This window comes from Somniosus microcephalus, chromosome 8 (genome assembly GCF_052327205.1).
Source record: "Somniosus microcephalus isolate GS21.2 chromosome 8, FLI_Smic_1.0, whole genome shotgun sequence".
Lineage (NCBI taxonomy): Eukaryota > Metazoa > Chordata > Chondrichthyes > Squaliformes > Somniosidae > Somniosus > Somniosus microcephalus.
In genome coordinates, this window is record NC_140994.1 from 44198160 (window position 1) to 44225265 (window position 27106).

At 47.3% G+C, this 27106-nt stretch overlaps 1 protein-coding gene across 5 annotated transcripts in view; it reads right to left on the minus strand.

The window, feature by feature from the left end:
* adam12a (ADAM metallopeptidase domain 12a) overlaps nucleotides 1-27106 on the minus strand; it is a 432297-nt gene that overhangs the window by 121405 nt on the left and 283786 nt on the right. For all 5 annotated transcript variants that reach the window (XM_085994669.1, XM_085994672.1, XM_085994668.1 and 2 more), the window contains exons 9-10: nucleotides 20943-21112; nucleotides 12916-13000 (exon numbers count right to left, since the gene is read on the minus strand). In XM_085994669.1, the coding sequence (XP_085850795.1) occupies nucleotides 12916-13000; nucleotides 20943-21112 (255 nt within the window). The remainder of the gene's footprint in view (nucleotides 1-12915; nucleotides 13001-20942; nucleotides 21113-27106) is intronic.

Below are 27106 nucleotides of genomic sequence, written 5' to 3' on the forward strand. Positions count from 1 at the left end.
TCGCGGTAGATGCACACTCCAAGTGGCCGGAGGTAATAAAGATGTCCTCCACCACCACGGAAAAAACCATCACAGTATTAAGGACCATATTTGCCAGGAATGGGCTGCCGGAACAGATCTGTTCTGATAATGGACCGCAATTTGTGTCCGAAGAATTCAGGAAGTTCTTAAAAAACAATGGGGTTAAGCACTACACGTCCGCCCCATACCATCCCGCCACCAATGGATTAGCTGAAAGGTTTGTCCAGACCTTCAAGAAGGCCATAAAGGCCATGGGTAATGAAGACATAAATCTACAACATAAGGTAGATAACTTCTTGTTGGCGTACAGGAATGCAACACATGCGGTTACAAACCAAACTCCCGCCATGATGTTTTTCAATAGAAGACTAAGATGCCGGCTGGATTTGATCAAGCCAAACATCAGAAGGGACGTAGAGAACCGGCAATTTCAAGGCATGAATGAAAGGCCAACTAGAACCTTCCAGATAGGTCAACAAGTTTTGGCCCGGGACTACCGTACCGAGAAATGGCAGCCTGGAACTATTTGCACACGACTAGGACCGCTGATGTATACCGTGGACATTGGTGAAAGCATAATAAGGCGCCATGTTGACCAGATCATAGAGTCATCCGAAAAGGGACAACCTACTCCACAACTCTATATGCCTAATGATGAAGCAGAGATACCCATAGTATCTACCTCCGATCCGGTGATACTGGAATCAGATGAACCCGACACTGGCATTCAAGCCGAATCGACCTTGCCAAAAGAACCTACTACACCACCGAAAACTACTACACCACCGAGGCGTTATCCGGACCGAGTCAGGAAGCCTCCAGAGAGACTGAATCTGTGAACTGTTTTTACATGAAGTTGTGTATATATGTTATTATGTTATGTTAATGGGGAATATATACTGTTAAGCTAAAAAGGGAGGATTGTGGTGTATGTAACCGTTCCACCTTTAAGAGAACTATTTTAAGAGTTGCACTACTTTATCTTGGCTGCTGTATACTGTAATACCGGTGGTGACCACACCGGTATATAAGTGCTGTGTAATGATTTATTGGGCAGTTCAGCCCGGACCTTCGACTAGTAAAGACCTGTTAAAAGTTACTCTTGTGGTCTGTGTAGTAATTCTCACTATAACACACAGACTTAACAGAGTGCTTGAATGTTCTGTGTATCAGGACTTGCATTTCTGCCAAATCATGCTGCCCTCTCGCATGACATCTGGTCTCCAGCCCCAAAAGTTTAGACAGCGCTGGTTTAGGAAACAGGAAGGGAACCAGTTCAAAACATAGAAGATGAAAGAAAGCGCCAGATACAGGAAATAAAAATACATGATTCTTTTAGCAGCTTTTGTTATCTAGTCAGGATAAGATTAGGAGGTAGAATTTCCGTCAGGGTTCTCTCAATCTATCGTAAGTTCAGCAGAAGATTAGCAGAAATGCCAGAGAAATGGCATAAACACCCATTTAAGCCGATCTCCTGCTGAAGTTGCAGAGGGAGATTGGGAGAACCCCTGTGGAAATTCCAGGTGTATATTTGGGATTGATGTTAGTTTCCAATGGGTGCGTCAAGGATTTTTATACAGGCAACAAATGTTGTCACGTTGAAGGCAATTAATCTATTCTGGGTACAAGAATTAAAAAAAATATTCACTTAATTCAGCAGGTTATATTTTATTTGATGCTGGTTGTATATTTTAGTTCAGGTTCCTGTTGTGATCTTTTTCTAAGTAGCAATAATTATTTCACGCATGGTTTAATTCTTTTAGAATTAAGTTAACAGATCTAACAAAGTCTGTTTAAAAATGTACTTTTTGTAAAACAAGAAAACGGAGAAAAGTTATTAAATATGCTGGATCTAGCTTGGTGAGTCAGCACTTGAATTAGGGTGGGCCAAATACATCATTGCTGATCTTAGATGATCAGCACAAGTTTACTTTGCATCCCTGTTGGTCTCCAGAATGGAGGAAACAATATTTTATTAATATTTTAATAATCATCTGCAGCAAGTTTAAAAAGTGCACTTTTATTTCAAAGTAAAAACTTGGAGTTTCTACATGACAAACTGAAGCCAATGGTTTCCAACACGTGTAAGAAAAATCCCCCTGTTTAAACTTTTCCTGCCAAAACCTTTCCTCTCCTGAAGCTGTTGACCCATGCCGTGAAAAGGTTTCGTGGCCAAGACCCACAAATATGTATTTTCCAATAGGGGAGATCACTGGATAGCAGTCAGAAGTGGAACCCTAGGGGTCTTTTCCCTTCCAATTTTCTCCCCATTATCCCCTCCTTGACTGAAAATGCTCACTCATGCTGGGGCACAATTCCAGAGATGTTGGCTGCCTCAGTTTCTCACCCTAGTGGAAATTCTTCATGGCTTTGAACAGGCTATTATACCCTGGGAAGCAACACAATTGAGCCTGATCCTGCCATCACTTGACTCTACAAACACACTCACTCACATGGAGCATAAAGATCACTGAAAAGCAATCAGGAACCTTGGCTGATTTCTCTCCGCCCTATTCCAAGATGCCGAGGCCAACTGTAGTACTTTTGCTGCTACACCAGCGGAAATTAGCTAATTCAGCAGTTTGGTCTTCAATACTTTTCAGTGAATCAAGAAAGACCTTGTTATTAACCCTTACAATTATGTCAAGGACTTAAAGTTTAAAACCTATCATGAAGAGTGTTTTAGGCATAATGGGACCTGCATGTATTGCCAGGCTACTAGCATGCGTTTATATTGCCAAGTAGATTTACAAGAGTATGAATGTATATTAAAAACTTTTATTCCTTAGAAAGACAGAGAGAGAATGTAGAAAGAGTAAATTAAGGGGGTGAAATTCCCCTTGTTTGTGCCTCCGGTGGGAGATGCTAACGCCTGGCACTAACTTTCCAAACATTTTTCACCTAGCGCCCCAAACGGCCCTCTAGGTGTATTTCTCCCCTAAATCCATAGCTCACTGGATTGGTATCTAACCAACTCGTCTTTGTATTGAGCACAGCTGGTTTATCGGGAATTATTTCAGGGCAGGGTTCGGTGGTTGGAGATTAGTTGTTAATTTTCTGTCCATTTCTATCTAATTCCCGGATTATTCTTGATTAGGTAAGTGCACGTTTGACAGTCCCTTCTCTTGAGAATCCTGTGTTAAAGGACTGAAAAAGTAAAATAGCACCAGTGAAACACATGGGTGGGGATTTTAACCCCCAAGGACGGGTGGAGCTGGGGGCGGGTAGGAAGGTAAAAAATTTTAAATTCTCAAACCCGATTTTAACAGCATTTTTATTTTTAACTCACGGAGGCTGGGATTCCTGGGCTTCGGGAATCCCAGCAGGTAAAAGGAGGCGAGGATGGCCGGATCCATGAGGTAAGTGCTTTTATTGCACTGCTGCTGGGCCAGGAGGAGCAGGAGGGTTTCCCCCAGGCCTAACAAGTTTACCTCCATGCGACTGGACCCCCGAGATTGGCCAACAGCCCCCCCCCCCCCCGCCAACGATGTACAATTCCACCCCCCGCCCCCCCCCACCGATGTCAGAATTACCTGACATCAGCCTGCTGGCTGCTTTCCTGCCTGACAGGCAGCCAGCCTATCAATCTGGATGGCTGTTGGGCGGGAAAACTGTTGAGAAAATTTAAAAGACACCCTGCCATTAAATTTTAGCAGGGCGTCTGGGAAACCCTTAGTTACGGGTTTCCCACCCGAAAATCCTCCCCCCAGCTCTCTTCCCGGCCTATAGTAAATATCAGGGCCATGGTGCTGCCAAGGAGTTTGTAACTTGAAGGGAGTTTTGTAGATGCTTATTATTTTTGTTTACCCACAGGGCACTACACATAATCTAGTTGTGCTGATTGAAAAGGAACTGTCTAAAACATATGGGCCTAGAAATTGGGTTGGTAGTGCCGGCGCTGAGCGCCTAAAGAGACCTAGAATTGGGGCGAAGCCCTATGTTGGGGCGAACGCTATGAGGATAGCGCCGACTCAGAAATTGACTATACATTTAGCGCCTGCGCTAAGTGTTTGCGCGCGCACGCGAGCGCAAGCAGCTCATGATGTCATTTCAGTGTGCAACGCCTTTTAGGAGCGCCTGAGCGCATATTGGTGGCGCCCGGAGCCTTAGCGCCCAGCGCTATTAGTGACAGTTCGAGGGAGGGCTAACAGGCCCTTCTCGGAGTAGGGGGGCGCTCTTTAAAGGGGACGGCTTCAGTGCAGAATCTTCTGCCACTTGGCCTGCTCATTGCACTCGCTGCTAGAGAGAGTTGGCGAGCTAATGTGGAGCGGAGGTCTGGGATTTGAGCTTTACTTGGGACCTTCAACCCTGTCCGAAGCGCTTGCACCACTACACCTAAAAGCCTTTTGACCAACTGGCATCGGAATGGGAGCTTGTTTGGAGGGTGACGGCCTCATCGCCCAACACTGTGAAGGGGCAGAGAGACGGCGGGAGAGAGGGCCGGGATTGGCAAGAAGGAGGAGGGGCAATGGAGGTCGGCCAATCCGACGGGATGCTGCGAGGGTCTTAGGCAGCAGGTGACAAGCCTTGACATGTCGGAGGAGCAGTGTTTGGGAAGGCTCCGAATCTGGAGGGACATTGTTACTGATCTGTGCCACCTGCTTGGTCAGGATCTGCAGCCGCGTGAACGCTGCAGAACCTCTCTGTCCGTGATGGCTACACTGACTGATGGCCTCCATTTTTATGCCAACGGATCCTTTCAGTCAGCCATTGGGGACAATGCGACTGTCGCTCAGGCTGCAGTCCGCTGTTGCATCCGGCAAGTGACAGATGCCCTTCATAGGCGAACGCGTCCATTCATTACCTTCCCTCGGACCCTGCACAAGCAGGCGGAGGAGGAGGAGGAGGAGGAGGAGGAAGAGCAGGCGGAGGAGGAGGAGGAGGAGGAGGAAGATGGAAGGGCTACTGAAAGTGGAAGGTCCATACGTCAGAGGCTCCTCTGGACTCGTATCGACGCCCCTGTGGCGAAATGATGAGAGTCTTAACTCATGCGCACTTTGGATGTTTGCGGGCCTCTGCATGCCAGCATCACTGAAAGTAGTCACATGCACCAAGCAACATTGAAACTTCTGTTTATTGACACAAAAGTCTTTAATTACAGCTAAACAACGTAATGTGAGCAGAAACCATAACTTTCAAAATAACTGTGACCTGTTCGGCAAAGCCGCAAAACTCCACAAACCTTCTGCAACTATAACAGCAGGTGAGGGTGTCCTTGAATTTGGACAAACAAACGTCTCAGCACCTCCCTCTACAACTGGCCCCTTGAGAGAAAACGACTTCTCTTTCGCGCCCGGCCCCTTCCCTCCCTGCTGCTCCTACGTAATTGCACCCCAGTGGCGGGCTCAAGGCTGGGGGACGCTTGCTGACTGTCTGGAAGCGCAGAAGCCCCTGAGGTACGGCCTGGCCGACCTCTGGGCTTGGAGGGTGCGGACGCAGGATGCTTGCTGTGAGCATGGCTGGAAGCAGTGTGGCCTGCAGGTGGTGGCAGCTGCAATGCAGGCATCCCAGCGCTGGCATGTGCAATGGTCTCCTGACGAGAGAGGACACCTGCACCATGGTCGGACGACACACTGGCTATCTGAGGGGAGCGGCTCGGCTCATCCGCCACAATCGCAGGCTCCACGGATTCCTGGCCTTGTACGGGAGTGGAAGGGCCCGGGGTGATCCTATCTGATGCAGAGAGGGTGGCTGCAGTGAGAGATCGCGTTGTGTCAATCTGGCTGTGGAGGAGCCCAGCAAGTGACTGCATGGCAACAGTGAGGACCTGTGTGCCAGGTGCCAGTGCCTCGGAGAACGCCTGGACAGTTCTTCCCATGGCTTCAGACAAGGCAGGAGCCGACTGCTCCACTGCCTCAGACAAGCCCTGCACAGACCTTTCCAGGGATTGTCCGAAGCCCTGAACAGTCCTTTCCATTGCCGACTCAAAGCCGTGGACAGTCCTCTCCATTGTTGGGCCGAAGCCCTCGATAGTCCTGTCCATTGTGGCCCCGAAGCCCTGGATAGACCTGTCCATTGTTTCCCCGAACACCTGGAGAGTCCTCTCCATTGTTGCCCCAAAGCCCTGCAGAGTCCTCTCCATTGTTGCCCCAAAGTCCAACATACTCCTAGCCAATGAATCTATTGACTCAGGCATCTTCTCCACTGCAGCCATCAGCTCAGTGTGTCTGACCCGGGCCTATTTGCTCATTTCTGCCAGGCGACGGACCTCATCTGCACTCTGTGCAGCAGTCATGACGACCTGCCTTGCCCTGCGGGGAGACGGTGGCCGAACTTGCCTATCCCCCCCTGCGTTGCTCCATGCCGCTTGGTCCGGCAACTGGTTCATCCTCAGAGCCACCCCCCCTCCCCTCCAGGGGACTACTATCCCCAGTCTGCAGATGTCTCCGCTCCCCGGATTCTGCAACGGCTGGTCCGGATTCCTCCTGGTCCTCGCCTCCGGTGGCACTGGCACTGGCAGCTTCAGCACGTTGAGCCCGAGTTGGTGCTGCTTCATCTGAAAGTGGGAGGTGGAAGAGTGGCTTTAGCAAAAGGACAGGTTTGCTGAAAGGCATGCCAGATTGCGGCAAGGCTCTGACATGGCTGCACACTGAGGATGCATGCTGGCGGGGGGACCAAGTGGAAGGCAACAGGTGGAAAAGGTGAGAGTCTTACCCTCGCTGTCGGTAATGGGGTCGGCAGATGCAGTGGTCACTGGACCAGACAGACGTCCTCCAAGTATCTGGTGCACTCTCTCCTCCAGATCCGTGAGAGTGACCACTTGTGCAGGTCTGCCACCGGTTCGACGCTGCTCCTTTCTAATCTGCGCCATCTTGGACTGCAGGGGAAAGAAGGGGAGGTTCTGTTACATGAGGCCTTGAGACCTCATCGCATGCCCCCCATGGTGCAAGAGCCCTTACATGAGGCCTTGAGACATCATCGCATGCCCCCCATGGTGCAAGAGCCCTTACATGAGGCCTTGAGACATCATCACATGCCCCCCATGGTGCAAGAGCCCTTACATGAGGCCTTGAGACATCATCGCATGCCCCCCATGGTGCAAGAGCCCTTACATGAGGCCTTGAGACATCTGTCCATGTGTGTGGCCAGAAAGGGCCATGGGTGCATACTGACAGATGGCCATTGGCGCATCATTGCAGCAGGGTGCCCGAAGTCAGCTGCAGATGGAGGGAAGCACAAGTTTGGTAAACCATCACTCACCCTAACGATCCGTGTGAGGTCGTTGAATTTCTTCCTGCACTGAACAGGGGTCCTGGTCGCCATGCTGCTGGAATTCACCCTCACAGCAACCTCCCTCCAAGATCGTCGATAAGCCTTCTGATTTGGCCTCTTGCCATTATCCGGATACAAGACCTCTCGACAGTGTTCAACTGCAGCCACCAAGTGGTCCAGAGCCTCAGTGCTGAAGCGCTCTGCTCTCTGCCTAACCTTCTCCATAAGGCACAAGTTTCTAACGCCAGACAAGGGCGAGCGCCGAATCTGGGTGTTGAAGCTCAGTCTGACTGACCCACCCCTTTAAGAGCCGGCCGGCGCCTGTAGGTCTCGTGCTTTCCCGTAATTGAGTTCACCTGCGCTGCGCCCGTCCGCGTCGAAATTGAGTAGCGCCTGACCTTTTGTGCCTTAAGAGCACTGTGCAACGGCTGATTTAGCGCCTCAATCCCCTTTGGGGGCGATGCAACCCAACATCGCGCCAGGCGGCGATAAGTTTCGTCTGGCTATAAACTTTGCGCATCGCCAGTTCTAACGCCTCAAGCAGGGCTATACCCAATTTCTAGGCCATGATTTCTTATTAAAAAATGCTCAAGGATTTTCTGCTCTGCTGTTGCACCAGTAGAAGTACAGTGGGGGCGGGTACTTCTGGCCACGCTATTTCGGTGTTGCTGGCCTAGCCCATTTTCCAAGGTGAATGATGCTTTGAGGAGTCGGATGTTCTTGAGTGAAGGAGCAAGAGAGATCAGCCCTTTACAGAAGAGTCTGTGGAATCCAATCTCATTGGTGCTGCTTGTTGACTATCACAGCTGTGGACAGCCTCTCAGAACTTGCAGCGCTTGGCTGGCCAACTGGAGGAGTCGACGGTCAGCATGTGTGGTAGCTTCAGGGATGGTTTCACACCACTGTCGGCTACCCTAGAGCATGTGGCAACTTCAGTCAGGCCCCCAACATTGTGGCCTTTGGAGCAGGACTTTCTGGCAACTCAGACTGCTGCCATGCAGGTCGTAGGTGACTTGGTCAAGAGGACTGCCTCAATTTCGACCAAATTGATGACCGGCTGCAGATTGCCTTTAGGCAGAGTTTCACTGATCTCACAAGTACTATTTGGTCTGTGTTCCCACAGATTAGTGACTGCCAAGAAGGGGCTCAAATGACCATGTTGCCTCTCAGGATTACAAAAGTGAGCTCTCCACCAATGATGCAGCTGGTCTTACTCAGGACATAGGCACTGGGAGAAAAAGGCCACCACAGTCCCAGAAGGCTCACACAGATACTGAGCAGCGAGCCACCTTGCTGACTCCAACCACGCAAGCAGCACTTCAAAGAAGCATCAGGTTAGGGCCAGTTAGAAGAGCACATTGAAGCACCACGGGGAAGCACAGTGGTGGCACAAAATGAATTAACATACTGATTAGAAGGGCAAAGAATAAATAATTGTTTCATTTCCAAGTTGCTGTTGCTGCAGTTATTCATACCGTTTGTAAGTGGCATTGTATAGATTTGAAATTGGAGCTATTTATTCTGAGGAGAGTGTATGAGATTGTGCTTATGTGATCAAATGTTGCTTCAGGGAGTATTCAGGCTGCTCATGAGAATGTATCTCTAATTAGGTTGGCTTGGATAGTTGGGCCAGTTCAATTTCTACTTCATGCAGTGTGACAGATGTTCATGGCACGATGTAGGTACCCATATCACATTTTAAATGGGGTTGGTTTGGGTGTAGACTGGTTTATTCCTAGAAACCCCCCCCCCCCCCCCCGCCCTCGGCTGTAATCACAGTTGACAGAAAAATAGAATGAAATAGAAAAAGAAAACTGGCAGCCATTTATCTTAGAACTGACTAATAACTTTTAATACTACTGAAGTCAAGTAATTAAAAACAATTATGGATGGCCCTAAGAAATGTTCCATTGCTCTGGACTAATCAAGAGTAACATTTATGGTGCATTATTCTGAAAATCTGCTCTCTAATAGCATGTGTCATGTTTCCTAGGCAACTCTCAATTCTGTTTGGATTCTTTCATTTTACTACTGAGTAGTATTTCCTCCCATTTTAGTTTGCTGTTGATTCTTTTAATATTAATTGTGACTCTCCCTTTATGTTTTATTTTGCAAGTGATGAAACAAGCTAAAAACTAATGTCACACAGAGCTATTTACACTGGCCTGAAACGATTTTTTCCTGACACCTTGAACAACAGAATTAATCGGCTAATAGGTACAGAGGAATAAAGTGAGACAGAATACTGTATTTTCGTGTTCACTATGATTATTTGAGTTGCCATAACTATCGTCACTGAAACAATATTCTGGTGGCATCGTGCAAAAACTTGCAGAAAAAGTTCTTCTTGTTTTTGTTGGAAAGATTTCTGCCCATAATGTTGTTCAATGTTATAAAGAAAGAACTTGCATTTATATAGCACCTTTGATGTCCTCAGAATGTCACAAAGTGTTCCGCAGCCAATTAATTACTTTTTAAGTGTAGTCAGCATTGTTATTTAAGCAAGCCTGCATGCAAGGTCTCACGAATTGCAATGAAATAAATGACCAGATAATCTGTTTTTGCTGGTGATTGAGGGAAAAAGTACTGGCCAGGAGACGGGGAGAACTCTCCTGCTTGTCTTTGAATAGTGCTGTGGGATCTTTTACGTCTACCTGTACAGGCAGATGGGGCCTCGGTTTAACACGTCATCCGAAAGATGGCACCTCTGACAATGCAGTACCCCATCAGTACTGCACTGAAATGTCAGCCTAGATTATGTGCTCAAATCAAGAGGTGGGGCTTAATCTCACAACCTTTGATTTAAAGGTGAGAGTACTATCAATGAGCCAAGTTGTATGGAGGCAGGCACTATAGACATGAAGCAACAGAGCTTTGTTCGCTTCTATTTGGTCGTTAATGAGCTTGTTATTACTCTCTCTGGTTCCACTCGCTGTTATTTTGCCAGCAAATTCTGGGTCAATTCTACCACCAAAGTTATGCCAATTAGGCTGACTCCAGAATATTTGCCAGTGTCATTGGTGGAGAAGCTGGGCCGGCACAATCCTACTGTGCCAACCTTCCAATAAAGTGGAAAATCTAACTCGATGGCCACTGTTATTTTGAGGGCAATCGTGGTGGATATTTACAGACAGTATAGACTCTACATCCACATCATACTTTCAATCCCTCATAGGCAAAAACATAACCTAAGCACAATATACTGTGTAAAATAACAGTTCAGTTGGCGTTGTGACTGAAATGCAATCTTGGGATTCAGCTGGTGTTCACTAACAACTTGACCTTTCCTCTTGAATTGTGTGGTTTCAGACTGGTACCTAATTATGCTGCAGCTTTTGTATTGATTGAACACAGAAATCACTTTGCATTGACACAAATATTGTAATATAACCAGGTTGATAATCATCCTGCAGCTTGACTATTAATTTACAGAGGTTAAAGCATGGCTAAGAGCAGATGACTTAGCATCAAGCTGATAAACTGGTATTGAACTAACGATTCAACAAAAGGACTGCAGTTTTTATACTACAGTATTCCGGTTAGTAAAATAAATAATTTGACCCCTCTTCTACACTTCTGTTCAATACAATTCTCGTATGCTTTTTATGAATTACATGCAAATGGTAACAATTATTTTAATTATTACATAACTTATAATTCTAAGGTGAAAGTTAAAATTCTGGAAAACGTCCAAAATAAACACAGGTTGATGCGTTGTTACTTATAAAGAGAAAGGGCATTAAAAATATGACCTGGTTTAGGGGTTTTAAAAGTTTTAATTTGACTCCTTATGGAAATACAGGAAATCTGTTGATACATGATTCTGAAGCCAATTATTTAAGTAAGAGGATTCTTTTTTGACAATTAGTGGATTTGAAAACAAAGGAGAAAAGAAAAAGAAAACTGAACACATGAGGGTTATAAAATATTGTTCTAACGAACCGATCATAAGAACAGTATTTTGGAAACCAGTGCTTTAAATTTTGCATTATAAATTTAACTTATTCCTTTAGGAAACCTAGTCACCAACAAGTCATGAAAGCTACAGGGGGGAAAGAAAATGGCCCAGAAATTCGGGTCTCCACGGGTGAGTACGCACGGGGTACTCACCCGTAGGCCCAATGGAAGAGCTGGTTTCGTGCATGCACTGCGCATGCGCGGGAAACCGGCACTTCCGTTCCCCTGAAAGAAGGGGTTCAGAAGTCAAACGCATGCGCAGGAGAGGCAGTGCGTGCGCATCGAACTTACGTTTTTTTTGCAGGTTTTCCCGGGAGGGTAAGTCTCCAGAAGTTAGACATGTAAAAAGCAGTTGCAAGGCCTGCTTTTTACAAGGTAAGTGGTGAATTAATTAAAATTAAAAAAAATTTTCCACAGGTTTATTATTGTTAAATACTTTAAAGAAAGGTAAGTTTATTTTTAGCCCCATTAGAAAATGTAATTAATTTTTTCACAAATTTAAATTATTGTTTAAAATAGTTATTTCATGTAATTTATAGTTTATTTTAAAAATGTGATTTAAAAAAAATTTTATTGAAGATTTTGTGATGTTTTGGGGCTTATAGTATTTATAGGTTTGACATGTCAAACTTATGAATGAAGCATTCCCTGCTCCGATTGGCTCTCCATGGCCCACGTGATCCCAGGGGACGCATCGAACTAACTGTGCCCCTGGGATACGCAAGCACTGCGCGCCGGCAGTTGGAGGAGGCCCAGGATCGGAATCCCACGCGGACCCACAGCTCAACGGCCGGCGCGGTAGTTAAGTGCAGGTCGGGGGCTTGCACCCGCAGGAAGCCCCCGACCCGAATTTCTGGGCCAATATAACTTGCCATGTGGTGCCAGATAAACATTTCCCAGAATACAGTAGAGTAGAACGTGGCAATTTGTTGATGAATGACCAATCCAAATATACAGTGACCTTATCAAAATATGTATCTTTTTAAATAGGATGCAATTTCCCCTTTTTTTTCCAGAAGTCAAGCAGGTTGTACATCCCATTCCTGGAGTACATGCAGATCGACTTACCAGTTCTACCAAGAAAGGACTGAAAAGAAGGAATTGGGAAATACCTTAAAGGAGAACACATACATGGAGCGTTTTAACTGTAGATTTTAAGTCAGCCTGTACATATTAACACAACTTGTACAGAGTAACAATAAACAATTACCTCTTTGGTAAATCTGGGATTCTGAAAGGTGTTTTTAGATGAATGTTTGTACCATCAGGGTAAATGAAACACCTGTAATTTCCCAGCTCCCAGTGTCAAAATCAACTATTCAAAGATCAAAGGCAGCAATCGCTTTTCAAAATAATCCAATAATGTTCCCTAACTTGAACTCCAGAAAACTGTCGTTTTTGTCCGCCCATTTCCCATACAAAGCACCCTCTTTGAATAAAACTGCAAATTAATGCCAGGTTCTTTGCTATTTTGTGCTGTGGACTTGTTCTCAACAGAAACTGCATTGAGACTGGCCAAATTAATTTCACTTCGGCTAGCTCCAATCAGCAGAGAGGGAAGACTTACAACCAGCACTTGGACTGCATTTGAACTTGGGTCTCAGAAGTGAAAAGAAGTATGCTGTCATTCAATCTCCATTCTTCAAAGTTATAAGACTAATGAGTCCTATAGAGATAGGCAGATTCCAGTTCAGACAATTCACTACTTTTCTGATCGCTACTCACCATAACGATCCCTCCTGACTGCTCTGCTGTGCACATGCTCATAATAGGTGCCATTCCAATGGTTGTTCCCTGGAAGTACACCCCACTGCAAATAGATAACAAATAGACTTCATCATGTTCTGAAGTTAAACAATTTGGTGTACTAACTTTTCCCATAATTTCAGTACTTCATATTTGTTCATTAACAGCAGCAGAGTTGAGACTGGGATTGAAATTTGGGCCCTCTGGTTGGGAGACCACTCTTTGACAACTAACGTTACCAGCTGTCCCCACAATTACACAAACAAAACAGTTCAGTTATTAGTCAATCAATCATTAAGAAAATTGTTTCAGTTTCAGAATATTGATTATTATACCACTCTATTTTTCCCCTTTTTACTCAAGCGTGGGTACTATAGTGTAGTGATTATGTTACTGGACTAATAATCCAGAGAACATGAGTTCATAATCCCACCATAGCAGTTTGAGAATTCAAACTAAAAAACCTGGTATTGAAGAAAAAAGCTGGTGTCAGTAAAAGTGACCATGAAGCCTGTCATAAAAACCCAACTGGTTCACTGATGCCCTTTAGGGAAGGAAACCTGCCATCCTCACCAGGTCTGGCCTATATGTGACTCCCGTCCCACACCAATGTGGTTGACTCTTAACTGCCCTCTGAAATGATGGAATACTCACCACTCACAATAAATGCTAACCTTGCCGGTGATGCCAACATCCCAAGAATGAACACAAAAAACATAATTAAAGTAGCTTCATTACTAAGGGATGAAGGACTTCAGTTATTTGGAGAGACAAGAGGAACTGGGATTGTTCTCCTTACAGCAAAGAAGGTTATGGGGAGACTTAATAGAGGTGTTCAAAATTATGAGGGGTTTTGATGGAATAAATAAGGATAAACTGTTTCCACTGGCTGAAGGGTCGGTAACCGAAGGATACAGATTTAAAATAATTGGCAAAAGAACCAGAGGTCTTCACCACAAGTGATGAGATTTTTTGATGCAATGAGTTGTTATGATCTGGAATGCACAGTCTGAGAGAGTGATGGAAACAGATTCAATAGGGAACTGGATACACACATGAAAAGGAAACATTTGCAGGGCTACGGGGAAAGAGCAGAGGAGCGAGACTAATTGGATAGCTCTTTCAAAGAGCCGGCAAAGGCACGATGGGCTGAATAGCCTTGTTATGATTCTATAATTAATGTTCTTATATGAATGCCTCAGCACATCTCAAAAGCCTGAGCTTGATACTGAAGTTAATATTTTGGCCGCGATTTCCCCATCCTCAGCAGGTCCGCGGCAGGGGAAGTCGGTGGCTGGTCCCGGCCTCGCTCCTTCTCCATCCCGGCCTCCGACATGACTTTCCCCTGATTGGGCTTGTTAAGCGGGTCTGATGATGTCATTTGATGACGCATCATCAGCCGGTTTCCTTAAAGGGGCCATGCGCAAATTTACTTTGACAGTTGTGCTGTCGGTGTTCTACAGCATTGAGGTGCTGCAAACACTGACAAGCACTACACAACTGTGCACGGCTGCACAAAGGCTCTCGCATGACTCCCTCCATATGCTTATGGAGGGAGTCACAGCACACAGGGAGGTTCTCTTCCCTTCCCATGGGCGGAAGAGACCTCCCCAGGAGATCAACACAGCCTGGTTGCACATTGCACAGGAGGACACAAGCAGGGATGTGGTCAGGAGGACCTGGCTGCAGTGGCGCAAACCTTTCAATGATCACAGTAGATCACGAATGTTACTGCAAAGCCTCACTCAACCTCATCCTGCTGTGCCACTCATCACATCCCCATCACTCTTCCTTCCCTACCTTACTCCTGCACATCCTTACTCACACCAACTTAACTTGCACCTCCACCCATCCCGCTCTATCTGTATTATCACTTCCCCATCTCACTAGCCACCCCACACACTCACCCTCATCCTAGTCCAATCATACCAACTAACAACACACAAGGGTACGCACTTGGGTGTTTTATGCAATGTTCATGTGAAGTTTCTGTTAATGTGCTGGCAAACATTGAAACTTTTATTTTCAACACTTTGTGTTCTTGGACAGATTTGTGTGAAACTTTGGAAGTGGCTTAGTAAGTTGTAGTGACTGGTGAGACATAACGGTACACTCCCAATGGTGATGAGTATGAAAGGAATGGCTTGGGCATTGTAGGGATTCTTTATGGTGTTGGTGTGAGGTGGTGCCAACCTGGCACATCATGTAGCAGCCAGGGTGTACAGTGTCAAGTGAAGTAAATCTGGCTGTGGTGAGGCCATCCCTGGCCTCAGGAGCAGCAATGTGGTCAGGTGCTGATGCCCTGTGTCCTGTGCAGCATCAGTTGATTGTGGAGAAGGTTGGTGTTGTTGTTGGTGCTGCTGGTGTGCCTGGTGCTACTGATGTGACTGGTGATGCTGGTGTTTGGGCTGAATGTGGTGGGAATCTGAGGACCAAGGTGAGAGAGTTTCAACGGCACCCATGCTGATGGAATAGATGGCAGGTGAAGTAGAGATGACAGAAGCGATCTGTCAATGGTGGGAAAGGTAATGAGGTGACACTGGATGGAGACTTGTGTAAAGACTTGCAGCATTCTAATCTGTAGTGGAAATGCAGTTTAGAGAAGCTAGTGGCTAAGGGAACATTTCTCAATCAGCTGTGAGCTTTGACTTGACATTTGAAGCTGTCAACTCATAAGCTATAACAATGGCAAGTGACCTCCCACCTCAGCTTCACAGACAAGGTCTAGGCATAGCGGGAAACCGGTGAGTGACATGTCAATTTCAAAAAGCTGGGATAAAACCATTGTTAAGTGGCTGTAAACAAGCCACTAATGTTTTTAATTGCCTCCCCTGCCGCTGGCTGTTGGGTCTGCTCAGCGCTGGCAGACCTGACATCAGGAAAGTCCAGTGTGCATGTTTTGACAGCGGGTTCCCAGCCCGCCACCCATCCCATTCACTGAAAGTTTTTCAGGTAAGTATGAAATCTTGGATTACCTTCACCTGCACTTTATTGATTGTGAATTTAAACATTCAATTAATAGCATGAGTACATAATCTAGGCTGAAACTCCAGTGCATTACTGAGGGAGTGCTGCATTGTCGAAGATGCTGTCTTTTAGGCTAGATGTTAAATTAAGATTTTGCCTTCCTCTTCAGGTGGATGTCAATGATCCCATGGCACTACATGAAGAAGAGCAAGGGGGGAAACATTTGGTTGCTTTACGCCTCCAGTTAGCGCCCCCTCAGCGCTAACAGGGCGCAAAGCAACTAGCGCCCAGGCGCGACGCCGCTAACGCCTCCAGTGAAATTCAGCTGCGCTAGGCCCCTCCCCTTTAATCAGGGGAGAGAGGCCTGTAGTACCGTGGCGCTACGTGCCGGCGCACGTGGTGCATGTAGCGCCGCGATATTCAATGGGAGCGCCTCAAGAGGGAGGGGGAGCGCTTCCAGTAGCGCCCCACCTCCTGCTTGGGGCGCTACCATTGAATTTCGGGTGCAGGGGCGCTAACTTTTTCGGGGCACAAAAAGTAGCGCTGCGGCGAAGTTATCGCCCCAAAGGGGGCGCGAGCCAACTTTCCCCCCAAGGAGTTGTCCTGGCCTGCTTTGATGCAGTAAACTTCTATGGCTATTTGGATATATTTACTCGATAGAGTTTTTCAATTAATGTACTTTTTCCCCCTAATCCACATTTTAGATGGGTAGTGAGATTGAGAGCAGGAAAGAGCTTCCTTATAAAGGGAGGGAGAGTGACTATTCAGGTACCTTGGATATATTTGGATTTATTCGTATTCAAATCCAATAGTTATTTGCTTTTTCTATTTTTTTTAACATCATTAAGCCTCGATCAATTGTAAGCTAAACTTCTAAAATTTACTAGAATGTATTATTTTAATGTTAAAATTCATTTTTTTTCCAGGACAGCATTTTCCTAGACTCTCCTAGTGGGGATAGCATTTGGATTGAATGTGTACAATGTGAAATTTGCTGGCTACACTCCTCGAAGCTGTAATAAGAAACAGCAGTGTTCCACACTTTTAGTTAAGGATGTTGGCTTTCAATTGTGAGAATTGTTCATTAGTATATTTCACATCCAGTACTTTTTCTATCTACAGCCAGATCTAGTGAGGTAGGGCCTGAGGTGTAAATGTTACTCATGAGTCAATGGGTTACAGAATAATTATAAGCAGTGATATCTTGAGAACCCCATCAGTATAACCAGTCACTGTGGAGATTTTACCTATTGGTCTATTTTTCACAGAAAGCAACGTGATAGGGTGAGAACACAACCTCACTGTCCTATGAGTTGCTATAGGCAAATAAAAATCTAATAAATAAACATAACTTGCTAAACAAGTATAATGTTAATTAGAGAGTTATCCTTTGGAGTACAATTCCTGATACCAACAGGGAGCAACTTGTACTGGCAAGGGGTTGGGGATTACCTAGATGTCATATTTCACAGGGTAAGAACTGGGAGTGGGAACCAGATATTGGGTCTGTCTCCACATGCACAGTGTGCTTTATTCCTGCTCCCTCAAAGTTTTCTGGAAGCTGGCACCTATGGTTTAAAGCCGTGATTCAGGTGTAAAAGGGTTGATTTTCCTGCCCACTTGCCCTTCCCCAGTGTGAGGCAGGAGCAGCGCACCTGTCCAGCCCCAGGATCACTGGGATTTCCTCCCCTGGGCCATTTAGATAGCCTGGGGAGGGGGGGGGGACCAGCTCTGGTACAGGCCCACTCCTGGTAGAGCCTAGCGCTGGCAAAAAGGGGCCAGAAATGAAAGGGCAGGTGCAGGCCTCTCAGGACAGCAGCTATAAGTCTGCTCTCAGGATCTTCTGGCTGGTGATAGAGATTAGTGGCCAGAAGGTCCCAGTTGCATTTCAGGATCCTGATGGGGGTTGGTGATTATTACTGAAGAAGGCCTACCTTGATAACTTCAACCCGCCTCCAGTAGATCATCCATAGGTGGGGGTGCTTTAGCGCTCCCAGTGGAAAAGCTGTGGTCAAAGGAATAGAGAGATGGGGCTACTGATTCTTTGACCCACACTCCCTGTGAGCACAGCTCCTCTCAGAGTGCGGGATCACAGATTTGCCCCTATGGTCTCTAAGAGCTTTTTTTAAATCAGTGTGACAAACTGTCACTTAATAAGTGGGATCCAGAATTAATGAATTATTTCCTGTGAAGCTTATGGGGTAATTTAATTTTTCATTGCTCAGAAGCAAAGGCCTGAGATTTTGTAGCCAGTTTTATTTCATTCTACAAACTGTTTGTTTGACATAATAAACAGTACACGAAAAAGATAATTATGCTTTCGCAGAATTTTAATCATCAAAATAAACTTATTCAGGTTTTCAAATAACTCATACTAATTTAAAGTATAATAAATTAACTATGAATTTAGAGCTTGTTACTGTCTCTTTTAATAAAATATAACAGTTTATTCTTATATAATATGGATACAGAATGACTGTAAATCATGAAAATGGCAAGCGTTAAGTCCTAAAATAGAAAAACACTTCATACAAAATGCAGGCAGTGAGTTGACATGTGGATAAATTACTCTTGATGCCATCAGATTCAAATTACAGCCTCAGTTAATGTTTCAATAAACTGAGCCATAAAGATCAGATTTGATTCCTGGTTTGTGTTGCGTTAGCTGATCTCGGCAGGACAGCGCCAGAGGTGCTACAATTGGCCGCACCATCTTAGGTTAGTGTGGGAAAATTCAGCCAAAGTTCCAGTCTTGATCATTATCCAGTGACTCTCACTGTAAAGGCAATTGGCAAGGATGGGTTTGGATTTGCCCATGATGACCCCATGGTTAAGTTGCCTGCCGATAATCTCTGTTATGTCTCACATGCCTGGTGCCTGTGGAATCATACTCCAGCAAGGAATCAAAGCACTCAGGAGAGGAGGGGAGAGAATTGGCAAGAAAATTAAAATAAAAAATAGCAGCCTTTTAATTCTATAGTCTAGAAATGAGCATTAGTGATCTTAGTAGACAAATGCGTAACATGTTCATGTGATATTCCTCTGTCTGCTATTGTAACAGAGGAATTAACCTGAAACTGATTTAATGTGCATTTTCTGCTCCTATTTTGATTGCAACATCATTCATTCTAAAAGGCTTCCGTTGTTAATTATCATCAGAATCGCATATTTTCCGATAAACAGGAAGTGGTTTAAACACGAATAAGGAGGATTCCAATTAAACTCACTTATTCTTCTCTTCTAACTGAGAAGTTAATTTATGAGGTGCTGCTTGTTTCGGCTTGCTGTTCCTTGCTAACACCTCTCTTCCCTGTCGTGATTTGGCACATGTAGAACTACACAAGATTTTCTGTAAATACCTTTCACGAGAACGATTCTTGTGGTCTAACTCAGTTAGTCAGTCTCTGAGTTCCGATTCAGCTCAGATGTTTCATTCGTTGGAAAATGTTACTAGTAGTGGCAGTTTGTAAACTTTTGAGGTGCTGCTAGAGACAAATTGTCCTCCACAATTAGCAATTTAAGCTGTCTTTCTATTGCAGGCTGGGACTGTTCTTATGTACCACTCTTCCTCATTTATGTCCTAATGTTGCTGCTGGTCTCACTTTAAACTGGCGGCAAAGTGGAGCCTGGTATTTTGTGCAAATGCAGATTGGCCTTGACAGGGTGCATGGGACTGGAGTGCATCATCAACCCGGAAAATAGAATTTTGATTTAATTTGTTAAGTTTCCTTTAATTTTGTTTAAGTTAACAGTTTTTTTTATTGGTCGTGCCCCTTTAAAAAGAGGGCACATGGTTGACTTTTAATAGGCAATTGCCTATGATGAAGAAAGAGTCAGCACTTGTAACTTGGGAAGCTTGGTGCACTTGACCCCAGATAGCCTGAGCTGTAGGGGCTGAGAGAAGTCTCTCTGTAGCTGTGAGTTTGGCATGAGAGGAAGAGGTGACTGTGTGCATGTGTGGAGTACTTTTTAAATATTTTTTCTTGGCATATGGGTGACACTGTCAAAGCAATTTTTAGTACCCATCCTTAGTTATCATTAAGAGTCAGCCACATAAGCCCTGGTGGGCGGGGAAACAGACGTTAAGAACAGGTTTAGGAACTTCCTGTACCTATTCCCAAATCATTCACAATGCAAGCCAAGTTAACTGGTGATTTCTGGCTTTGGGGCAGCCACCCGCCCCAGACATGCGGGGACCTAATTACAGTAGAGGCAAAGTAATGGCCCGATTATGTCATTGTGATGCACACGCATGGTGTATGATGTAAACCCAGTTTTAGCTATCTCTTTTATTCCTGTGTTAACCTCCGCTTTCATTGTATGGTTGTTTGTATACAAAGTGTGTGTGGAGTGGAGAGACATCAGAAAATCAAACTACCAAGAGCTAGCAACTGATTTTCCTTCTGACTCTGAGGCATTGGAGGGATTTGAATAGATACTTTTTCTTAAGAATTGTTTTTTGGTTTCCCATCCTTACTTCAGGAGGTTCACTGAAATTCAGATCTTTAAAGTGGCATTTTAATGTATAATGAGATGCAGTGTTGATGTGGAGGACAGGATACCAGACTAGTTTTACAGTGCATGTCACTCTCATTCTGGTTAATGCATGCGGTTTGTATCTCAATGAGATCTAAACATAGGTTAAAAGATTGTCCAGAACAATTTGGATGTTTCCATACATTGAAGTGGACTTCAAAACTGAGATTGATTGATTTTTGTTAGGCAAGGGTATTAAGGGTTACGGAACCAAAGCGGATAGATGAAGTTAGGATACAGATCAGCCATGATATAATTGAATGGCAGAACAGGCTCGAGGGGCTGAATGGCCTTCTCCTGTTCTAATATTCCCTCTGACTTTCACGACTGGTTGAATTATAAAAGTATCAACATCAAAGGTCAAGGGAACAGATGGGACTGAACCAGCAACATTGCTATAACTGAGAAAACAGTGCAACTGTGTGATGTAGCAAGAATGCAGCACAACTTCAGTCTTGACGACTCCAGGTACTGTAGAATGAATTATTCCTGGCAGTACCTACCTCACTAGCTGGGCATTGTCGTGTGGTTTACGGGACAGTAGTTTCATTTTCCTCCAGTCAAGAAACTCATTGAGTGTGGTGAATGGGTCTCCAGTTATTGAACATTTATCCATGTCAGTCCAAACTTCCACTCCAACAAGGGCAACTCGAATGTTCAAGGGTCTGTAAAACTATAGCAAAATAATTATTGTACCCAAAGGAACATAGGGGCTATATATCAGCTATGAATAGTTCAGTATTATTATTAGTTAATACCAGTTACATCCAGTATAAGGCATTAAACCTCCAAATGTCATAAAAGGGTCATAATTCATTACAAAATGTAAACAATGTTTTCAATTACATTAAAACAATATACTTTATAATACTGGTCTTTTCATTCCTCACAATTGTCCGTTATTGCACCAAAACCAAAATAATCTATCAAAATTACTGTTCTCTATATCTTCCATGAGCACCTTCCAATGATATCTGAAGACCAGAATGATATACCTATCAATTCGTCCAATAAAAAGCGACGAGTTAGGAACGTAACTAAAGGTTTTTATTGACTAAATAACAGAGCCCACCCTCGTGGGTGATCGGGTCCAACAAGGAGGAATACCAGCCAGTCGACTACCTTTATACCTGGGCAGGTAGGTGGAGCCATGGGCGGAGTCGGAGGTGGTCAGCCCAGGTATAACAGCGCGACAAGAGGCGACCTCGTATCGTGATACAACAGTGATAACGGTGATAACAATACAACAGTGATAACTATAGTGTAACGATAAAAGTGGTTTACCACATTCACCCCTTGTTTAGATTTGAGTCCGGCGGGGTGAAGTGTACTACCAGTTCTGGTATGTCAGTCTGTCCGGAGGCCTCGTAAGCCTCTCCGATCGTCGCAGCGGCGGTGCTGCATTATCCGGTGTTAGTGCTGGTGTCTGCGTGGTCGGCGAAGGCTCGTGGGGTTCCGGCATGCCGTCTACCTGGGCTGGAATTGGGGGGGTGGTGGGGGGGGGGTAAAGGTGGTGTCTCCGGAGTGCCCGAGGGTGCGAGGTCTCGTAAGGAGACAGTGTCCTCCCGCCCGTCTGGGTAAGCCACGTAGGCGTACTGGGGGTTGGCGTGCAGGAGGTTCACCCTCTCGACCAGGGGGTCTGTTTTATGGGCCCTCACGTGCTTTCGCAGCAAGACGGGCCCCGGAGAGGTCAGCCAGGTTGGTAGAGTGGTTCCCGTAGTCGACTTCCTGGGGAAAACAAACATTCGTTCATGGGGGGTGGCGTTAACGGCAGTGCAAAGTAGTGACCGGATGGAGTGCAGCGCTGTCGGGAGGACTTCCTGCCAGCGGGAGGTTGGGAGGCCCTTAGACTTTAAGGCTAAGAGGACGGCCTTCCATACCGTCGCGTTCTCTCTTTCCACCTGGCCGTTCCCTCGGGGGTTGTAGCTGGTGGTCCTACTTGCTGCAATACCTCTCGCTAGTAGGAACTGACGGAGTTCCTCGCTCATGAAAGAGGAGCCCCGGTCACTATGTATATAGTTTGGGAACCCGAACAAGGCGAAGAGGTCGTTCAGGCATTTAATGACCGTGGTACTGGTCATGTCTGGGCAGGGGAAGGCAAAGGGGAAACGGGAGTACTCATCAACAATGTTGAGGAAGTACACATTACGGTCAGAGGACGGGAGGGGCCCCTTAAAGTCGATGCTCAGGCGCTCGAAGGGGCGGGTGGCCTTGATCAGGCTTGCTCTGTCCGGCCTAAAGAAGTGCGGTTTGCACTCGGCGCAGGTCTGGCAGTTCCTGGTTATGGTCCTGACCTCCTCGATGGAGTAGGGCAGGTTGCGGGCCTTAATGAAGTGGTAAAGTCTGGTGACCCCGGGGTGACAGAGGTCGTTGTGGAGGGTCTGAAGTCTATCACTTTGCGCGCTGGCGCATGTAATTCGTGACAGAGCATCGGGGGGTTCGTTCAGCTTACCTGGCCGGTACAAGATATCATAATCGTAGGTGGAGAGCTCGATTCTCCACCTCAAGATCTTGTCATTCTTGATTTTGCCCCTCAGCTTGTTATTAAACATAAAAGCGACCGAACGTTGGTCGGTAAGGAGGGTAAATCGTTTGCCTGCCAGGTAGTGCCTCCAGCGTCGTACCGCCTCCACAATCGCCTGGGCCTCCTTCTCGACCGACGAGTGTCGGATCTCAGGGCCCTGTAGGGTCCTTGAGAAGAAGGCCACCGGTCTCCCCTCCTGGTTAAGGGTGGCGGCTAGGGCGAAGTCGGATGCATCGCTCTCGACTTGGAAGGGGATGGACTCATCCACTGCGTGCATAGTGGCCTTGGCAATGTCTCCCTTAATGAGGGAGAAGGCTGCGCATGCTTCCTCCGTAAGGGGGAAGGATGTGGACTTCATGAGGGGTCTGGCTTTGTCCGCATAATTAGGCACCCATTGGGCATAGTAGGCGAAGAGCCCCAGGGTTCTCTTAAATGCCTTAGGGCAGTGGGGGAGGGGTAGCTCCATGAGGGGGCGCATTCTTTCGGGGTCGGGGCCGATGAGTCCGTTCTCTACTACACAGCCAAGGATGGCAAGGCGCGAGGTGTTAAACACACATTTCTCCTTATTGTAGGTGAGGTTCAGCCGTTGGGCTGTACGGAGGAATTTCTCCAGATTCACGTCGTGGTCCTGCCGGTCGCGGCCGCAGATGGTGACGTTATCTAGGTAGGGGAATGTGGCCTGCAGTCCGTTCTGGTCAACCATCCGGTCCATCTCCCTTTGGAAGACCGAGACCCCGTTGGTGACACCGAAGGGGACCCTAAGGAAGTGGTATAGGCGCCCATTCGCCTCGAAGGCGGTGTACTGGCGGTCCTCGGGGTGGATAGAGAGTTGGTGGTAGGCCGACTTAAGGTCGATGGTCGAGAATACGCGGTATTGTGCAATCTGATTGACCATGTCAGATATGCGGGGAAGGGGGTATGCGTCCAGCTGGGTGTATCTGTTTATGGTCTGGCTGTAGTCGATGACCAGGCGATTTTTATCGCCGGTCTTAACGACCACGACCTGGGCACGCCAGGGGCTGTTGCTCCCCTCGATGATGCCCTCCTTCAGGAGACGCTGCACCTCAGAGCTAATGAAAGCTCTGTCCCCAGCGCTGTACCGCCTGCTCTTGGTAGCGACGGGTTTGCAGTCGGGGGTGAGGTTAGCGAACAGGGAAGGTGGCGGCACCTTGAGGGTGGATAGGCTGCAGGTGTTACGCGGTGGGCGGTTTAACCTTCGCTGGTTGTCGACTGTGAGTGGGGGGAGGGGTCCACCGTATGCTAGGGTTACACTTTGGAGGTGGGATTGGAAGTCCAGCCCTAGTAGGACGGCAGCGCAGAGCTGGGGGAGGACGAGGAGTTTAAAGTTTTTATACTCTGTACCCTTAACCGACAAGGTCACAGCACAGTAGCCGCTAATGTCCGTGGCGTGGGACCTCGATGCCATCGAGATTCGGTTGCGCGTTGGCAGGGCAGGGAGGGAGTAGTGGCTCACCGTGTCTGGGTGGATGAAGCTCTCCGTGCTTCCGCTGTCGAACAGGCAGGTCGTGGCGTGGCCGTTTACTTTGATGTCCATCATCGACTTGGACAGGTGGTGTGGGCGGGCTTGATCCAGAGTGACGGAGGCTAGCGTGTAGGTAAGCGAGTCGTTGTCGTCTGCGGGCGAGGCGGTCGTCGGGTCCGGGGGCCCGGTGGCAGTCGGGCGTGGTGGGTAAAATGGCGTCTCCCACGAGGTAGGACAAAATGGCGGAGAAGATGACTGCCCCCATAACTCACATGAGGCACTATTGGGGTCGGTTGCCTTGATCAAAGATGGCCACCCCCATGACTCACGTGTGGGGATACTGGCCTCAGTTGCCGTGAAAGAAGATGGCCGCCCCCACAGTTCGCATGAGGCACTGCTGGCCTCTGAAGATCCGCTCCTGCAGGCCTTAGAGAAGTGGCCTTTCTTCCTGCAGGTTGTGCAGGTAGAGTTCCTGGCTGGGCAGTGCGACCTCGGGTGCTTCTCCTGGCCGCAAAAGAAGCAGCCGGCGGCCCGATCGCGGGTGCCCGATGTCGGAGCCGGTACCGGGGGTGGCGGGCCCGGCCGGGTCCGGGACGCCGACGCTGAGGTAGGTCCCGGGGGCGGCGCTGCGAAGGGTATTGCGGTAGGGGTCGGGCCCGAGTCCCAGGGTCGCGAGCAGTACCTGGAAAACGCCTCCTGGTCCTGATGGGCCACCTCCAGGGAGAGAGCGAGGGCTTCAGCTTTGTCCAGGTCGAGGTCTTTAGCTTCAAGCAGTCTTTGCCGTGAGTAGTCGGACCGTAGGCCTTTCACAAAGGCATCGCGGATATTATCTTCCGTATTTTCAACAGCCGTCACCGCTTTAAAGTCACAGTTCCTGCCGAGCGCTCTTAGCGCCCGTAAAAATTCAGCTACAGACTCTCCTGGCTGTTGCGGGCGGGATCTTAGGAGGTGCCTGGTGTACATGTAATTTACCGGGCTGCGGTACTGCTGTTTCAGTAGGTTGATAGCGGCCTCGTACGTAGTCGTGTCCTGGATGAGTGCGTATACTCTCGGGCTCGCTTGGGCGTTCAGAAGTCTTAGTTTGGATCTCTGCGGGGCGCAGGATTCTTCCAGGTAGGATTCGAAGCAGTCCAGCCAGTGTTTGAAGTTGAGGGCTGCGTTTGCTGCCTGTGGGTTTAGATCCAGGTACGGTGGTTTGAGGGCTTGCAGCCAAGCCGGCTGGTGTGGCTGTGCTTCTGGGAGGGCTTCTGGCTGGCCAGTAGTAGACATCTTTAAAATTTAGTCAATAAAATTGATATACCTATCAATTCGTCCAATAAAAAGCGACGAGTTAGGAACGTAACTAAAGGTTTTTATTGACTAAATAACAGAGCCCACCCTCGTGGGTGATCGGGTCCAACAAGGAGGAATACCAGCCAGTCGACTACCTTTATACCTGGGCAGGTAGGTGGAGCCATGGGCGGAGTCGGAGGTGGTCAGCCCAGGTATAACAGCGCGACAAGAGGCGACCTCGTATCGTGATACAACAGTGATAACGGTGATAACAATACAACAGTGATAACTATAGTGTAACGATAAAAGTGGTTTACCACACAGAATTCATATATCTATGAAAGAATTGAGAAAGACGGCAATCCTCTCTAAATCATCTGCTGAAACACAGCTGTTGGAAGCCCATTAGTTAATACTGACACTGTTGAAGCCTCCCTCATCCATCATTGTGAAAATTCAAATAAAGTAAACAAGAGGTAAGTGGTGAAGAACTAGAAAAGAGTGTGGATCAAAAACAACATTAACAAATGCCTTTGGTTGGTTTGTGGCTGGCATGCCTCTCCAGCAGCCAGAACAATCACTGTTGACTGCCCACTATGTACTGCTGAGAGTTGTTAAAGTGAGCTGCAGCAAGCATAATAATGACTGGAAAGACTGTGCTATTTAAAATGATCATTCAGTTGCTACAAAGGCAAAATTGCTGATTGTTTTGGTGGCAAGTTTTCTCCTAATACCACTACCAGCATTAAACCCACTATCAAAACTCTCTCCCCTCCCAAGCATGTCTTTGCGAACACCAAACTCCTACGCCTAGAAATTGGGTTTTGGCGCAGCGACGGCTTTAGCGCCGGAAGTTAGTGCCGGAGCTAAGTCGCGCTGGGCGGGCCAAAAATTCACTAGTTCTGCGCCCAAACGGCTGCCGGCGCTGCTGAAAGCTGTTTGCGCCTGAAAACTGGCGCTACGCGCTGAATTGCGGCGCTATTCCGGCGCTGTGGCGCCCGCTGCGGTGCGGCAGGTTCGGGAAGTGCAGGCCTCCTCCTTCCCTTAAGGAGGAGCTGCCTGCACCCGGCCGCGGCCCGCGAAAATCATTGTAAAAATGAGCCCGGCACCTCGGACAAGTGCCGGGCTTGCATCTGTCCCGGGGGGGCGGGGGAGAAGTCCGGGGAGGGAGCTGCGGCCAGGCGGCCGGCGGGAAAGCGGCCGGCCGCCGCGGGGCCTTTAATGCGCTGGCGCAAAGTCCAGTAAGGCACCTCTGCCAGAACGTTGCTTGCGGCTGCCACGGGCGAGGCGGCCGCAAGTCAATTTCGGAGTTCGGGCGGGTTACCATGGCAACCGGGACGCTGCGCACACCGATGACGTCATCGGTGCCGGCGCAGCGCTAACGGCCT